The sequence below is a fragment of the Prionailurus bengalensis genome, chromosome B2 (genome assembly GCF_016509475.1).
Source record: "Prionailurus bengalensis isolate Pbe53 chromosome B2, Fcat_Pben_1.1_paternal_pri, whole genome shotgun sequence".
NCBI classification, from domain to species: domain Eukaryota; kingdom Metazoa; phylum Chordata; class Mammalia; order Carnivora; family Felidae; genus Prionailurus; species Prionailurus bengalensis.
The window spans coordinates 110,269,315-110,287,521 of record NC_057349.1 but is presented as its reverse complement, the minus strand read 5'-3'; the positions used below and the strand labels follow the sequence as shown (position 1 = coordinate 110,287,521).

Below are 18,207 nucleotides of genomic sequence, written 5' to 3'. Positions count from 1 at the left end.
GAAATGCAGACTACCTTGCTTTGGCATTGACAAATATTCCATATCTTGATGAGATTAAAATAGAAAGCTTCAGATTTTTTACTAACATTTTTTTACAGAAATACCATGTTGATGGTTGATACACCACAATGGTTTTCCTAATTTTTTAAATACTGTTAACCAATTCCTGACATAGTGGAAGATACCTTTTCTGTTTTGTTAAAACTGTCTTTAAAAGCACTAAAGTTCTCAGAATTGAGGTGAAATACATTAATGTAGATTAATGCAAAGAACATGGCTACTTTAAAATTGGATTCTCTTCAAAGCTGTAATGTATACTTTTTTAGCACTTAATAATACATAAGTATTTTTCCAGTAATAGGTAGTTATTAGTATTTGTTTTCAAAAATTCTAATTTTGTCAAAATGATTACTGAAAGATTCCATTTAAGATTCAAGTTGAACTATATGGTTTGAGCAGTTCTGTTTTGAATACTTTTTAATGCGTAGTACCCTTACAACTTGTAAGAAGACTAATAAAAAAGATGTAGGAAAAAGATTATTCATTTTGAGGGCAGTCTTTACTGGTATTTATTATTGAAGTATTTTTAAGAATTCCTACACTGCAGGAACATATTAAATGATGAGAATCCATGTAGTTCTCAATAATTCACAGCTTTGGCTGTCAGATAATAGTAAACGTTAAGAATTTAGATCGGGGTGCCTGACAGGCTCAGAGGGGCATGTGACTCTATCTTGGGGTTTTGAGTTCAAGCCCCACATTGGGTGTAGAGATTACTTAAAAAAAACTTTCGATCAAAAAATAAAAAACTTTAGATCAAAAAAACCCACTTTAGATCAAAAATATTTTTGGTATGTTTCATCTGCACAAAAACCAGTTAAATTTGAGATGTATTTTCTTTCCAGTGTCTTAAATTTGAGAAGGCTGAAGTGGGAGAGTGGTTCCCATATACACTTGGAACAGATTATATTTTTTACACAGGATAGGACATTTCACTTACCCAGAAGTTACACAACTACATTCCTCTGTATCTCAGAACTACTAAGCCAGAAATACAGGTTCCCCCCCATTTTCTCAAAGTTGGTGTTACACTACTACACTTTTATAAAAGATTACGTTGGTATAGGTTTTTGTTACTTAAACCCAAATAGAATTTCTGCCTTTAAGAAAAAAGCCACTTCCCTTACTCATGTAGTTTTGTAAAAGCAAACTGGCCTGACATAAACTTTTGGAAAGTGGGAACTGTACGTAAAGAGCATCTGAGTATCAGTAAAAGAGCGACCTCGGAGGCCTGCGTCCTTTCCTCCTTTAAAGGAAACATTGAATTTTACCTTCACATTTGCTATTAATGTAGTATGGCTAGCAGGGCAGCAGCAGATTAGCCCAGAAGTTGTATGTCTGTTATCACAAACTGTACAAAGAACACTTAGGAAGTAAGCTAAGTAGCATGATGGCTGATAATCCAACCCTTTAAATTTTTTCTTAAATTTTAGGTATGAGCCTTCTCGTGAGATGAAAAGTCAGTGGACAGCAGTCTGGGTGAAAATCTCTTCTAGTTGGATCGGCATTGTGTTGTATGTTTGGACACTAGTGGCACCACTTGTTCTTACAAATCGTGATTTTGACTGAACAGGACTTATGGCATGAAAGTCCCACTTGGATCATTGCTTGTTTGAGATTAACAGTATTCCCAACTTTTGTAAAGTTGTGTATGTGTGTGCTTCCCATGTAACCTCTCCAGTGTTCTGGCATGAATTAGATTTTATCGCTTGCCATTTTATTCATTATATTCTTGCCATGTGCATTGATATATGTGTTAGAATGAATCACAAAGGGAGAGATTTAGGAATCTGTTGGTGAGTTAGGAAAAGTGGACATTGTTAGGTTTATCCTTAGTTCTATGCCTGTGAAGTTAAGAGTAAAAATAAAACTGCTTGACAGTTTGATTTTTAAATTCTGCTATCTAAGCTGTTTTAGAAAGTATAAAAGGAAATGTATGGCTGCCTTTTGAAATGTTTGATGCCTTGCCCTACAAGAGACTGCAAAGAACGTGGCTATTGTAAAGTTGTGTAAGCAAGTCACTTAAATGCCAGTTGTCCGAATAATCTTTTCAGGTTTTCCCTGTAGATTATGATGGAGATTGAGACACAGGAGCCTTTAGAGAAAGATTGGTAGTGGTGGGTTACTAAATTGAATACCCAAATAGGCTGTAATCTTCCCTGTGTAGGGATAGCCTTTCATACAAACATAGTGAACTTCGGTTTGGTTATTATGAACATATGCAGAAGTATAGGTTCATTGGAGATGTTAGAACTCTGAAGGATTTAGACAAAGCTTCTGAAAATGATAATCATGGGTTAGAAGGCAGTTGTTGAAAATGACTGTGAACGTCCATTTTTAAAATCGCAAGTGGTAAACTTTTGATAGGACAGGAAGAAACTGCAATATACTAGGCTTGAGGAGACACTTAGATAAAATCTCATCCAAACCTTCATTTTATAAGAAGAAACTGAAGCTCAGATTTCTAATCTGTGGCCAAGCTGGGAAATCCCAGGTTTCCCAAAAATAGCTGGCATTTTTTGGCATTTAAAAATAACTTCTATTCAAATACATGCATAATAGATTTTATACCTCATTAGTGGTGGATAATTTATATTTGCTGGTGTCCAGCTTGCCTTCTACCCATAAACTGAGGCCAGAATGACAGAATGCTATAGAATATAAACTGCTTACAGTACATTTTACAGCTCAGAAGATATTTAAAATGCTTTTGTATTTGCTGCCATCTAATTAAAATATATAGTTTATGATAATCTTTCAACCTGAAAAATCAAGCAGTATGACAGTTAACTTAGAAACTTAGTTACTTGTACACATCATTAGTGTCTTAATGAATCTTAAAATCTACGTTTGCTTCTTTTAAGGTATTTATTAATGTAAATGAAATATATAACAATTCAACTTAATTCCCCAACTTTATTCTGGGTGTTGATATTGTGTTCCATCATTTTGAATGGCTGTGTTCTATCTCTAAATAAATAAATTCAAGACAAAGTGTGTGGTGTATTAATTCTTTAGCAACCCAAATTTAGGTGGCTGTAATACTCAGACCTACTTTTCCTCCTGCGTATAAAAGAACCTGAAACAAGAAGGTTAACTGCCCATTTTGTGTCCTGAAAAACTGAATTGTTTTAAAGGTGGTAGTTACATCACACCCTTTTTTGGTCCTCTGTAAGTGGCACCTGAAATTGGATCTCAGGTAATTAAGGTGATGTTCTCCTAAAGAACCTTTAGTGGGTGGACCAGTTTAATTTGGAGAATATATTTAATTGATTAGATAGCTATTCTACACCTGCTGTGTCCTGTAGGCATTTTTTCCTAAGTTGCAAATTGGTGCTTTCTGACACAAAATGGTATTTAAAAAAGTCTCTTACGGGGGGGCGCCTGGATGCCTCACTTAAGCGTCCATCTCTTGATCTCAGCTCAGGTCTTGAGCTCAGGGTCATGAGTTCAAGCCCCAAAGTCCCTTACCAAGGAGGGAGGGGGGAATAAGAATATAATTGTAAATGAGTACTCTATTCCATTTAGTCCAAGGTTTAGTGAAATGGTCTGATTCCCCCAATACTATGGGCAAGACAATGCCTATAAAATTCTTGGGCATTTATTCAGAAAAATCTTACGTTCACACGGAATCCTGTACCTGAATGCTTATCACTTTATTTGCAATAGCCCAGACTAACAACAACCCAGAAGTCCCTCAACTGGTGAATGTGTAAACACACAGTGGTACATCCATATCATGGAATACTAACTATAAGACAAGAGTAAACTGTTGGTACACAAAACGACTGGATCTCCAGGGAGGTATCCTGGGTAAAAACAGCCAATCCCAAAAGGTTACAAAGGATCATTTCATTTATATTAACATGCTTTCAATGATGCAAATAAAGAAATGGGAATTCGTGGTCTTTGGAACCAGGGATGAAGAGAGAAATCTTGGTGGATGGGTTAAATGATTATTTTACAAGAAGTTGCCAAACTTAGAGTCACTGTACCATTTCATATTCACACCACTGATGTATGAACAATTCATTTTCTTTGCATCCTTGCCAGCCTTTGTCACTATCTCCTATTTTAGCCGTTATAAGAACATTGTGTTATCTCAATTGTCGTTTTAACTTGCCTTTCCCAAATGGCTAGTGATGTTGAGTATCTCTTCATGTGCTTATTTGCCATGTATATGTCCTCAGTAAAATGTTCATGCCTTTTGGCAATTTTCTAATTGGACAGTTTGATTTGTTGAGTTTTGAGAGTTCATATATTCTAAATACTCATCCTTTATCAGATACATGGTTTGCAAATACTTTGTCCCAGTCCGTAGCTTTGTCTTTCCATCCTGACAGGGTCTTTTGCACAGCAAAAGTACTTAATTTTGATTAGCTTCAATTTATCAATTTTTAAAAGACCTTACCTTACACACATCAGTTGTTTTGTAGTCCTTTATGTTAAACTTGTCACTAGGCCAGTTCACTTTTTAGTACTGCCCTATGACAGCTCTGAAAGCATCCCCATTTACTGAGCAGATGTTCTATTCTCCCACCTTTGATTTTCTGTGTTCTAAGATAAAGAGAACTTTTGTTCCTTTTTTAATGAACATATTAGGGTTCTCCCAGAGAAACAACCAGTAGGATATTCTGATGAGTGGTGAAAATGGCACTTCACCTCTGATCTTTCTTACTCCCAAACCCATAACCTCTGTCTAATCATGAGAAGAAGCATGGTAATCCCAAATTGAAGGTCACTACAAAATATGCCACTGCTCCTCAAAACTGTAAAGGTCTAGTTTATTTGTACTGTAGTTAGTCTGACACCAGTTCCATGAAATTTGTTGATTTGCTTTATGGTCTAATATGCAACCAACTCTCAAATATTTCATGTGTGCTTGAACATTTAGGCTCTAATTCTTAAATGTAACATTCTACATATGTTCATCACAGTATCATTAGGTCCATTTCCTAGTCTGCAGACTATTTTCACACTGAAACTTATCACCTGAGTATACCATCCCTATGAAAAACACCATGATCCACCCTAAAGGAACATTCAGCTGCTGTAAGTCCTATGCTGTCTCCTCTGGCCCTACTTTTATACCACAGTCTTCATATTGTTTTACAGGCAGTATACAGACTTCCTCTGGTAAATGAGAGTATTTAGAGGAATCACTTTCCAGATTTTCAATTTTCACGTTACTCCTTCCTCAATTTGGATCTGTGCGAAAAGATGCAAAAGGACATCAAGGCATCCCCCATCCCTCTTAGCGATTACTCTCCACATTTAACAAATATGTACCTCTTATGCATTCTGAATCTTATCAAGGCACTTTGGATAAAATTTCTTGAATATCCAATAAAGACACAATTTTTAAGTACTGGTGTGAAGGAAGGACATTGGGAAAAAAGGTCCTTTTACAATTCAGGTAGTTTCTATTTTTTTGCTTTCACTGAAATAGAAGGATCATCTAAAGTCACCAGAGTTAATAAATCATAATAAAATAGTTCTGGTATGTAATTCTGAAGGAATTCAGAGAATTGACACTGCTACAACAAAATTCTTCCATTCTCATACTTTTTTGTATTATAAATGAAGTTTCTTAGAGTTTTATACCTATGAAAACAAAAAGGAATAAAACTTATGCTCTTAATGTCAGTAATATTCACCCCCAGATACAAAAAAAAAAAATTGGGGAAAAACTCCCCCTCCCATCAAGACCTGTTAACTCCACTAAAAATATATTTCTGATAAAACTTTACTTATGTTTAATAACAGTTCACCAAAATATGGATGTTTTATTAGTGGACAGTAAGAAGAGATCAACCAAAAAGAAAAAAAAGTTCCAAAGGCAGAACATAAAGTTTGTTCCCCACTCACCTGAAGTCTACAATGGGTGTCCAAGATTGATAGGTGGCTTTCTTCTAAGCAGTGATTCAGGAAGCCAAATTTCTTCCTCCTTGAATGTATACTCAGAAGCCACATACTCCTCTGCATCAGGCTAGTGGAGGGGGGTAAAAGAGCAAGGAGGATTGCACAGGGGAGGTTTTCAGACCAGACCTGAAGTTCTGACTTAACTTGAAGTTCTGACATGACTTCTGATTTATATGGAACTCAGTTCCATAGCCACCCTGTATACAAAGGTGGAAATAATCTAACTGAATGATCGAGAAAATGGCACTCACTTAACAGTCTCTGCCACATGTATTTATACACAGTTTTGATCAACTGTGTATTTATAACTGGAGACAAACTTCTTTAATGCTTAGAATCTTAAGGTTACAGGAAACAATTTCAAATTTTGTTACAGAGAAGTGTGACAGTATCTTCAATGTATGACTCTCACAGATGATAAAAATAGGATAAAATTCTTTGGGAGAAGTAGAATAGATGATGATGGATATCAAATCACTGCGGTATTTAGATTCCTTTAGATACATTTTAAAAAGCACATAATTGCATTTTTAAACAGTAATGACTATTTTTAAATGGTAGTATTAACAACACCCTAAATTCCTTCCAACTAAGGATGAAAAATTTTAATTTCAACTTAAAAAGTGCTAGAATATATAGTTTTTCAAGATTTTTAGAATACTTCTAGAGCTCCAAAATGTCCCCAAAGAGAAGAAATTTCATCATATTCCACACTTAAGAAGGTAAGGGAATAAGAAAAGTCTCTAAAGTTGTATCCCTTCCCAGTCTCTAAATTCTTGTTCTCAACCTTAATGACCTCTACAAAAGTGATCTCTACAGCTTATGCAGAAATTTCTGGGGACAAAAGATGCCACTGTCAGAGCCAAATATTTTAGGATCTGCTAAGGAAGGGTTTCCTATCTCTGTGCTAGGTTTTCCTTTGAATTTTTACAACATAGTAAGAGAAATTCCAAGATACGACAGAATATGGCCAAGAGGAAGGTCATTATTTGTAATTCCTAATCAAATGGCCCTATCAAATATTCAGATATAAATTGCACTATTTCCAGCCCTCTGCCTGAAGGTGGAATTCACCTTGATAAAAGAGGTGTCCTGGTCTTGCATTAATCTCCTGAACGACAATTCTAAAGGGAGAAAGTGACTTAACTGTTTCGTCTTCCCTAGGGGCAAAAATTATAGGCCTTTCTTTGGGTGGCACCCAGTGATAATGTTCTTACCTCATTTGGGACAATTGAGAGGCATACTTCTCTCAGTTCTTTATTAGAAATATAGAAAGCAAGCCAGTATAATTTAATAAAGAACTTTAAAACACATTAAGTTTAGAGACCTTATATTCCTTCCTTGTTGCAAATAGCCTATCTTTTGAGATGAGGCACAAAGATCTTGGTGTGACTCAATAATGGACAACAGACAGTTTACAATTTAAGTCTATCTACTTCCTATAAAAAAGAAAAATTTCTACATGTGGGTGTCACCTCTAAAGAAGACACATAACAGACACTAGTACGCAACATTCATTATATTTATTTTACTAAATAGTATGGTTCAAAAAAAACACAAACAAATCAGAAAACTTTTACTTAAAACTAGTCCAACGAGATGGATGGGGTTGATGCCATCCCATTCCCTTCTTTCTATGTATATGAAGCTGGAGCCATATCTGACAGCAAGCACTCAAGTATACTTTGCCTTTCCTGTTGAACATGAATGAACTTCTCTGAACAAGAGAGACAAATGAAGTTTTACAAGATACAGGCACTTTATGTTCCCAGTTTTTAAAAATAAGCCAAGTGAAAAATATTTAGTAAAAGTAACTGGAACAGACAAAGCTTTAAGAGTTCTACCATTAGTTCTAGTGACTTACACTCAATGCAAACAGACAGCATCAAACAAGTAAAACAAACAAAAAAGTTTAACTGGGGTTAATGGGTATATACGTAAAAAAGAAATCCAATTTACTATAACTGGAGAAAAATGGCCATTTGAATCCAACTTAGAGATATACCAACAATGTGCATTGAATCTTGTGTACCTATGTAGCTGAGTAACATCTGAAAGCTTTGCAAGAGTGTGTGAGAAAAGCAAAAGGTGCTTTTGATTCCACAGTATCTGATTAAACAAAACAAAGCAATTTACAAAAAAAAGTACCAAATGATACTTTAAAATAAATAGTTCATCATTTTGATGAATATATACATGTAGAGTCCACTTCTTGGGGATTTAACTATCTAAAAGTGGCATATCACTATCCAGAGGTGCAGGAGCAAGTTCACATAAATAAAACAGTGTGGCTTCACTAGCTTCGGCTTCAGTCAATGGCTCCAGGCGAACAAGCTTACTTTGGGTTGGCTCTGGATCTAGGCTGCTATCCAGAAGCTCATCAACTTCTATGGGTTTATCTACAGAGGACATAACTTCTGATGATGCTGTACTCCCCTGTTCAACAGTAGAAGCAGGGTTCCCATCGAGGAATGCAAGAAGTGGAAAGGCAGTGTACTGGATAAGCTGCTTATCTATAATAAAGATTAGAAAAATGCTCTTTTATCACCAGCTTATACAGAGTTCAAGCTGAAGGTGGAAAAAATAAAAACAGATGTGCATATATGCAATCAACTACCCTTATATATCCAAACAAGAAATCTGACACTTTATGCCAGTAAATTTAAAAATGTACTAGTCAGAAAGGTTAAGTCTTTTATTCAACAATTACAATATGAGAATTCTTTCAGTTGTCCTAAAGTTAAATTAAAAAAAAAAAAAGACTTAAAGAACTATTACCTCACCAATTTAATTTTCTCTATCTGCTGAAACCTTGATACATTATGCACAGAATTGAGAACAGTACATTCTGTGTTCAACTGTTAAGTATGGCCAGACTTTCCATACTCAGAAATAAACTTTCCTATTAGTTTCTATGTTAAGACTTAATTTTAAAAATCTGGAAAAAACTAATACTACATTTATACCTACCTGTTTTGGGTTTAGATTTTCTTCCCTCTTCTGAAACTGGCTGAACTACATTGTTCTTGGTAGTTTCTAATCCTTTATTCTCAGACTAAAAGAGAAAAAACCATATAAAAATACTTGTTTCATATTTTATGTAGTCCTAACATATAGCATAAAATAAAGAACAGTATGTGAATACGTTATCTGAAATATATGGGAACAGGGAGCACCAGAAAAGAGGAACTACAGAAAGAGATCTCAACAGGTAACAAAACTGGTTAAAAAAACTATTGCTGTCATCAAGTGGATGAAACAAAGAACCTGAACTAGAATGACAGTAAGTATGAAAAGAGGGGACATTTCAACAGAACAGACAGAATTTGTCAAGGGTAAAATGAACCAAAGGGAATGAATGTCAAGGGAATGAATCAAAGATGGCTGGTTTCAAACTAATTAAGAGATAATTCTTTAAACAAACTCATCTTAAGCAGTTTGATTAAAAATGTTATTACTCATTTCACTCACAAACAGAATATTTAGCATAACTGAACATATTTAGAGTAAGTAGCTCAGGATGACATGATGATATCCTTAAAAACTATAGATCTCTATAATTGGAAGCCTCAAAGTTGAGGTGAAATTGCTTCATTTCCTTTTTGAGACTCTTTCAGTTCTTTTCTGTTATTTAAATTGCTTCTTTCAACCATTGTCTTCTCTCCTCACATCTGATTGTAAAGGGGGATTAAACCTTTAATGTTTAGTTCTTCAATGTTCTTTTCCACGATGTTCAAACTGAGGTGCAGTGGTTCACAATTTTTCCTGTCCCAGACACTTGCATGCTGGTTCAGTACATATGGTGTAAAAAACATACTAATTCCTATAATTCTCCTGATATTCATCATAAAATGAAGCAGTACAAGTTTCCAGGATTCAGACATAAGAATGGTCCCAACATATAATAAAACTAAACCTTCCGAAAAAGGAACATAAAAATATTTCTCATTTAGCAATCACAACAAATAAACAGTAATGCAAAAATACCATCTTTGTTTTTTACTTTTTAAAAAGTAGTTTCCAAGGATGCCGTTGTTACTCTAAAACATGAGAACCAGGATGACAAATGGGTTTCAAGTCCTATGCAAATTCTTGTTCATTAGTAGTGGCCACTTAGATTGCTCTACTGAGGAGTACAAGTATCCTGATTTATTAGGAAAGAGTGTGTAATCTATGTCAATAAAATACCTGTCATGAGCAAGGGAATGTGCCAATTATTTGAAAACAATAATTAGATTGTAGAACTATAATGAAAAGTTATTCTCTAATTTTTCTATAGTACTACAGAGCTGTATGCAATTTGCTGTTTAACTGCTATATCTGAGAACTGTATTTAAGCTATTGTTTTTGGAATAAAGAGGATAATCCAGGAAGAAAGAATGACTCAATGTCTAGCAATCAATAAACAGTGCAGCACATTCACTAAATGAATGCATAATATGGGTTCATTCCCCCTTAAGATCTAACATTTAACAGTATCATATTTACTGAAACCCAGTGTTGAGGTGATCCAGAAAACCTTACAGTATAAATCCAGGCAAACTGTGGTCCACATGCCATATCAGCATGCTGCCTGTTTTTGTAAATAAAAATTTACTGAAGCATAGCCACACTCATTCTTTTCTGTATTGTCTGATGCTGCTGTTGCACTATAATTACAGTATTGAGTAGTTGTGACAGAGAACATATGACCTGCAAAACTGAAAATATTTACCAAATGGCCTTTACAAAAGTATGCCAACCCCAGATAAAAATCCAAATACTGAATGTATAATCAACTTTCTAGTTCAAAAATTCACAAATTCTTTCAACTCTAAGTTACCCAGGCTATAATATATAATTTGAATACATAGAAAATCTGGTCAGGCTATCCTCACACATGACATTAATCAGAAAAATTCTACTCTCTGGGGCACCTGGGTGGCTCAGTTGGTTAAGCATCTGACTTTGGCTCAGGTCATGATTTCGCAGTTCGTGAGTTTGAACCCCACCATTGGGCTCTGTGCTGGCAGCTTGAAGCCTGGAGCCTGCTTCGGATTCTGTGTCTCCCTCTATCAGCCCCTCTCCCACTTGTGCCCTCTCTCTTTCAAATATAAAATAAAACAAAAAAAATTTTTTTAATTCTACTCTCTGACTCTAATCACTTACATTTATTTGATATGTGTTCATTTTTAGATTACAAGGAACAAGAATCAAATTAAATTTTGATTCTGCTAATCTAGAATTTATATAAATTTCAGGGGACCTGATTTACGCCTTTGTATTCAGTAAAAAATGGGACTGAAGAGTTTGGTAAAAAACAAGATAAATAGAGTATATACCTATTTAAGACAATAAGCTATAAACAAAGTAAAAGAATGATTCTAATCATCTGCTCTTAACAACTTCAAATTGTCCTTATTATTAATTAAAAACAAGTTCTGAAGAATTTCAGGTAACATCTGCTAATCCCAACTGGAGTTCCTATAAGTCTAATAACAAAAACCATTACTTAAAAAAAAAAATAGTCCAAAATTCACACTTCATTGTTTAACTTTCCTTACGTACAATTAGTACAAATTAGTTCAAATCCCTGAGCTTTTACTGCATGCTAATAAAAAGAAGGAACTTATTTAAAAATATCAGTACCAGTAAATTTTCAATAAAAATTGCTGAGAAGCTATTCATAGAAGGAATAAGAATGTAAACTGAAGCACATAAAACATAAAAAAATATTTTAATTATTTACTTCAGTGATACACCTGAACATGCCAAGTTCAGTTGATCTCCCAGTACCTTGAGGGCTGACTTCATATTGGTAGTTTATCACACAAGTGCCTAAAGAATTGGGCAATGACTCACCCCATAACCAAAAGCTATTTTTTCATCTAAAATTTTACTATCTTGTTCACACATATTAGGGTAAGAATATAAAGTGAGTTTTTTGTAACTGGGAGTGATATTGCTCTCTACTTACTAGGACTTTTTCTTTTCAGATTCTTACAGCTAAGGGTCCTGAGCAACATGAATTAAAACTTACTTTTGTATTATTGATGTAATCTGTGGGATTCATCTGCACAGAACTAGTGAAAAGCTGAAAGACCAAACAAGAAAGATGATAAGTTTAAAAAATATTTAAAAAGAACTGTGTGTTCAAAATTTCTATACAGCCACGTTGGGTGAAGAGATGTAGCTCCTGCACTAGGAAGTTTTCATACAGTAAAACAAGTATGAAAGAGAAAAGCAGGAAAGCAGAAGGAAAAACATACAAAAGCAGAGCAAGCTAGCCCATGCAAGATGTTTTAAGAATTTCTCCATAAAACAGTGGAGTAAATCACTTACAGACAAATGGTGGTTTGCCCCACTTTCCCTCTCCTCCATCTCCTTTATTATTTTCTTTCTAAATGCTTTTGGCTTTAACTGGCACCCAGGACTGAGTTCCTTGCCCAGACAGTAAGCCTTTACTGGCTACCAGCTAATTATGTGAGAAATTTATAGAATCTGCTCTATGACAGTGCCTCCTAAATTACGCCTCAAATGCAGCCCTCTGACCAAATGGCATACCTCCTTGTTGGTTCTTTTCACCTCACCTAGTAACAGAAGATGTAAATGCTAAGACCACTGCTTACTGCACTCCTCAAACCAGCCAGTTTACAGACAAAGCTTTTAAGTCATAAGCTTCAAAGTCATTCATTCCACAAGGATTTATTGAGCATCTATGGAATAACTGACATCATGAAGAATACACAATGAAGACACTATTCCTGCTCTCTGGGAGCTTACAATCTAAAAGACAAGAACAATATCAAACAGCAACATATGATCAGATTTAATTCAGTATAATAATAGTAATGGATACTGGGGATCAAAAGTACTAAAAAGAGAAAGGAGAAAATCACATGTGAGCGTACGCATGCGCAGACACACACATGCAAGATGAAACAAAAAGTCTTTATGAAGCTATCCAACACATGTCAGTCCCTGAAGAATAGTTAGGATTTGGAAAGAAGAGAATGGAGGGAAGAATAAACTGTTACAGATTAGCAATAATAGAGAAGAAGGAATGGCTGTGGGGTAAGTTCTAGAAATAGAAAAGATGACCAGTCCAAATAACACAGAAGTTCTGAGTTGAATAGTAAGTTGTATGTATTAAGTTCAAAAAGTAGAACAAGGCCAGTCAGTGGACAAGACCACATTCTGTCAGCAATAATAGCCTTGGAAAAGGATTGAGAAATGACACACAGTGATTAAAGCATTTTTGGAGAATGAACACACCAACGGTTCAAAGGATAAACTGAAATGCAGAGAGACTGCAGATAGATCCCTCCTCCACCCTCTCTAGACAGTGATTCCTCTCCTGAAGTTCCACATTCATGATAGCCCTAAAATGTCCCCAGTTCTTCCTTTTGTTAACTTTTCCCCTTTCTTACTACCTACTGATCCATGAAAAGGATGAGACTCGGATCCTTAAGAGTAGATAACTGTAAATAACTGCAAATCTCTGCCAAGTTCAGCTTGTCACTGCCTCTGAGATTGAACAGATTTTGTCCCTATTGACAGTGGCATCTGAGAGTATAAGCTCCTCACTCCTTTGCCCTACTCACCCATTAAATCAGGGATACCTTCATGTATCCCCAGCAGATGCACAGTGTGAAGCAGAAAAAAGTAAATCATGTAGGAGGAGCGGTGACACAGCTGGTTGAATCCTAATTCCAGGCCTCTCTTGCTGACACTCCACACTGGGCCACTCAGAACTGAACTCTGCAGAGAACCTGAGTTCCTCAGCATATCTATTCATGTCCTTACCATCTCTGCCACCTCAGAGAACAAGGCAACCTATGTATGGATTTTTATAATACAGCATGAGATTCAAGGAGGAAACAATGAAAGTCCTGGATGAGAGAGGCAACAGTAGAAACAAAGTAGGGATGATTTTTGAGTGCTATTTTTGAAAATACTTGAGGACCTGGTGAACAATAAGACAGAGGTAAGGAAACCAAGATGACTCAGTGATTACCATTCCTGGATGAGTAAAGAGAAGTCTGATACCACCATAGAAAATAAAGCTGGGGGCACCGGGGTAGCTCAGTCAGTTAAGCATCCGACTTTGGCTCAGGTCATGATCTCACAGTCCGTGAGTTCGAGCTGGTGTCACGCTCTGTGCTGACAGCTCAGAGCCTGGAGCCTGCTTCAGATTCTGTGTCTCCCTCTCTCTCTGTCCCTCCATGCTCATGCTCTGTCTCTCTCTCTCAAAATCATACATAAACATTAAGAAATTAAAAAAAAAAAAAAAAAAAAAAAGAAAGCTGAGAAGTGTAGCTAGTTTGGAGAATAAAGAAAAGTTTGGTATTAAACACAAATAATCTAAGGCAAGATCTTAACTGATGATTTCAAAGGCATGGAATTAGAATTCAAGCAGTTTACTTTAAAAAAATATTAAGAACTTGAGGTATAAATTTGAGAGCAATCTCATAAGCCATAATCCCTTCACAGAGAAAGGATAGAAAAAGAAGAGACATAGAACAAATAAAAAGATAAAAGAATGGGGGCGCCTGGGTGGCGCAGTCGGTTAAGCGTCCGACTTCAGCCAGGTCACGATCTTGCGGTCCGTGAGTTCGAGCCCCGCGTCGGGCTCTGGGCTGATGGCTCAGAGCCTGGAGCCTGTTTCCAATTCTGTGTCTCCCTCTCTCTCTGCCCCTCGCCCGTTCATGCTCTGTCTCTCTCTGTCCCCAAAATAAATAAACGTTGAAAAAAAAAAAATTTAAAAAAAAAAAAGATAAAAGAATGGTACCTTGGGGAATACTCACTAGAAAACAATAGGGAAAAGAAAAGCTCTTTGAGTAACCAGATAAATAGCTAGGAAGACAAAGAGGAAAAAAAAAAAATCCAGTGCCTCTAAAATCAACAGAAAAAGTTCCATTGTCAAAAATCACTAGTGTTAATGTGATTAATTATTTATAATCCCCAAAAGAGTTCTTCCTGTTAGGCATTAGCCACATTTAACAGATGGGGAAACTGGGCAAGAGAGGTGAGCTTTCCCAAGGTTAATACCATAGCTACTAAGTGACATAAGCTAAATGGAACCCAAATCCATCTGATTCAAAACAAACCTACTCCCCCAATGGCCTGATTTAAAAAAAAAAAAATATATATATATATATAGCCACTCATTACGGATAAACCAAGGAAGCACAGGCTTAGAGTAAATAAGCAAGACAATACAGGGTTTCAAAAGAAATACAGAGTAAAAAAAGAAGTACCAAATACCACCAGCCATTCATTTCTAAAACTCTGTAGTGAAAGAATTAGAGAAGTAGAATGGTAAATGAACAGAGCAACACATCAAAATGTTTAAGGCGCAGAAGATCTGAACCTACTGAAGAGAGATGGGAAAGATCAAGGGCAGAGCTAGAAAAACAGAGGCAGAGGGCAGGTATACAAACAGGCTTTAAAGAGAAAGAAAGCACTTCCTTTATGAAGAAAAAAGATGAGATTCCATAGCTTATGAGAGGATGAGGGCATGATGATTATCCTCTATGAATAGGAACAGTTGGCCAGACAAGGTCTTGAGGACAAATGTGATAAGTGTTCCAAGGTTAAATTAAAATAATCTAATTGTAGGGGCACCTGGGTGGCTCAGTTGGTTAAGTATCTGACTTTGGCCCAGGTCATGATCTCACGGTTTGTGAGTTCGAGCCCTGTGTCTGGCTCTGTGCAGACAGCTCAGACCCTGAAGCCTACTTTGGATTGTGTCTCCCTCTCTCTCTGCTCCTCCCCTGCTCATGCCCTGTCTCTCAAAAATAAATAAATGCTAAAAAAAATTTTAAAAAAACAATAATCTAATTGAAGATTGCAAGTATTTGTAGAGGGACAGAATAATGAGATTTTATTTTCTTATGCTCTAAGGGACATTCTAAAAAGGTCCTTGGATTAGAGTGGGGACAAAGACAAACTGAATAAAGGGCTGTCAAATTACTATTAACAAATTAAAATAGGTCATTAACATGGATGTTGAATTCATGTAAGATGGTAACACAGATCAGTATGGGAAGGAAATCTTCAAAGAAAGTGAAATCCATCCTGTGGTATACTGATGATTCGGAAAGGATAATCAAATCATGGATATTGACAAAACCTGATGAGAAGCAGAAGCGTAAGGTGGTGAATTAATAAGACTGAAAAATAAGAAAGAATTAATTCCTTTTAGCCTCACTGAGAAGCCCTTAAAAGGACAAGACTGAAAAATATCTTGATGGAGAGAAGCTGCATTTTAAGGCACAAAATGCAAAATAAACAAATAAATAAATAAATAAATAAGCGAGCAACAAACTTTTCAGGATAGAGAAACATATTCACAACAGAAAACAGAAATAAGGAAGAGAACAATATTCATCTGGATGGAACCAAGCCATGTAAGAGAGAGAGGAATGGTAGGAGCAAGAGGGAAGAAAGGTAGTTAGTTAATGCCAGAAATGGTAGATAAGGATTCACAGTCCAGACAACACTGGAGTCAGTTCATGTAGAAGGTAGTGGGGATTGCAGGATAACCTTAGGACTTGGGGCATAAAAATTTTAAAAACTATAGCAAATATAATAAAATATCATTCACTTCAGTGGAAAATACTAATTCCCAAAGTATTAAGAAGTATCTCCATACTGTTTCCTGGCTGAGTAATTCTATGACTAAATATCTACCCATTTCTCTTCAGTGACAATTTGTTCTAGAGCAAAACAAAACACGGCAAGTCTAGAGAAGACCTGGACTTAGTAGTACCGTTGAACAGAGCTGATACATTGTTATAGGAGGATTAATTGAACTGTTACTCAGAAATGTGTAGTAATTGCTGATCACCCTCCTTCATCATCCTGAATCCATCTGTTTATTGTTTCTGATTAACAAAATCATTCATTTAAAAAAGAAAATGCAAAGACAGTGTAGAATACAAGAAAATGATGTATTATTTTAACACCATACACATAAATACACAAACTTCCATTACAGCAAAGATTATTCAAAGTACCTACATCAACCAGGAGATCTGGGTCTATGCTAAACTGTCTTCCTGACAGCATGGCTTGGAAGTCCTCTAAGCTGCAGTCAATACTGTCAAGATAATCCAACAGCTCAACCCTAAGGGAAAAAAAGATTAAAAAATATATCAAATATTAGATTTCCTTGTTTCACATTAAATTACATTACAGGGGTGCCTCATTACAAAACTGCCAAGAAAATCCCAAGACACTCTTGGGATGATTAAATCCTTTCAAAACAACATTTGCAGAGCTCAGCCGGGGCCAAAACAAGATAGATTATATGGGTTCATAATGTGAAAGAAAGATCGCCAAAAGAGAAACAGAACATGTGAAGTAAACAATGAAAGCAAATAGGCTCATACAACATCTAGGTTAACACTTACTTTCCCAAAAGATTGATGTTATCATTTAAAATGGAATCCATCATGGTCACAGGATCTTCTGTGGTCAGACTAGATGAGCCATTTAGCTGGACAGCACTAGACATGAGAGGGCTGGTGCCATCACTGCCTGAACTTAGGGATTCTCTAGCTGGTTCATTCTGATCTCCACTCTGAATGACAGGTGCATACTCATCTTCATTGTCATCTTCAACAATGACAATATCAGGGTACTGGCTACAGCTATATCAGGATGTAAGAAAGAACCAATCACATTTTCAAACAAATTCAACAAATCCATTCTGTCCATTCATTCTTCATGAAAACTTTCTCTCCAAAACATGTATCAAAAGGCTTAAGTTTCTTGAGTAGCTTAATCACAAATATTGATTTATCATATGATACAAAACCACAAAGGATCAATTAAAGACATTTAACTCCACAATTAAAAAATGAGAATTCTCATTACTTTTTGTTGGGAGTCTTTGCTGAGAGGATATTATGTGGTTAAATAATTTGGCTTTTTCGGTTTAATAATCCAGATATGAGTCAGACAATAGTTTTTCACAGAATAAAGTGGTTTTGAATTTAGCTTTCTGATAAGAAAGTAACCAATATTTTCACAAATTTTACTTCATCATCTCCTTACTTGGAGGGATCAGATATAACATCCTCATTAGTTTCTGGAATAACAGGGATATTTTCTTCATCTGCATTATCATCAGTTACATCATAAATAATAATGTCATCTGAAATCCGCTCCCTTGGCTTTAAACCTTCAGTCCTACTATGTGGAACCTGAAAAAAATCACGGAGACAATATATATCAAAA

General features: G+C 35.8%; 2 protein-coding genes across 7 annotated transcripts in view; one reads left to right on the top strand and one right to left on the bottom strand.

Annotated features, from left to right (window-relative positions):
• The window catches only part of SERINC1 (serine incorporator 1), a 36,469-nt gene extending 33,415 nt beyond the window's left edge, over positions 1-3,054 (top strand). Inside the window, exon 10 of the mRNA XM_043592231.1 lies at positions 1,494-3,054. Coding sequence (XP_043448166.1) covers positions 1,494-1,629 — 136 coding nt within the window. The 3' untranslated portion in view covers positions 1,630-3,054. The remainder of the gene's footprint in view (positions 1-1,493) is intronic.
• Positions 2,883-18,207, bottom strand: part of HSF2 (heat shock transcription factor 2) — a 40,603-nt gene continuing 25,278 nt past the window's right edge. For 2 of the 6 annotated variants that reach the window (XM_043592224.1, XM_043592226.1), the window contains exons 8-13: positions 18,025-18,173; positions 17,379-17,618; positions 16,987-17,092; positions 12,002-12,055; positions 8,953-9,037; positions 7,487-8,495 (exon numbers count right to left, since the gene is read on the bottom strand). In XM_043592224.1, coding sequence (XP_043448159.1) covers positions 8,203-8,495; positions 8,953-9,037; positions 12,002-12,055; positions 16,987-17,092; positions 17,379-17,618; positions 18,025-18,173 — 927 coding nt within the window. In that variant the 3' untranslated portion in view covers positions 7,487-8,202. Of the gene's footprint in view, positions 6,050-7,486; positions 8,496-8,952; positions 9,038-12,001; positions 12,056-16,986; positions 17,093-17,378; positions 17,619-18,024; positions 18,174-18,207 lie in introns of those variants that run through there. The other 4 variants (XM_043592228.1, XM_043592229.1, XM_043592230.1 and 1 more) reach the window with 4 other exon arrangements.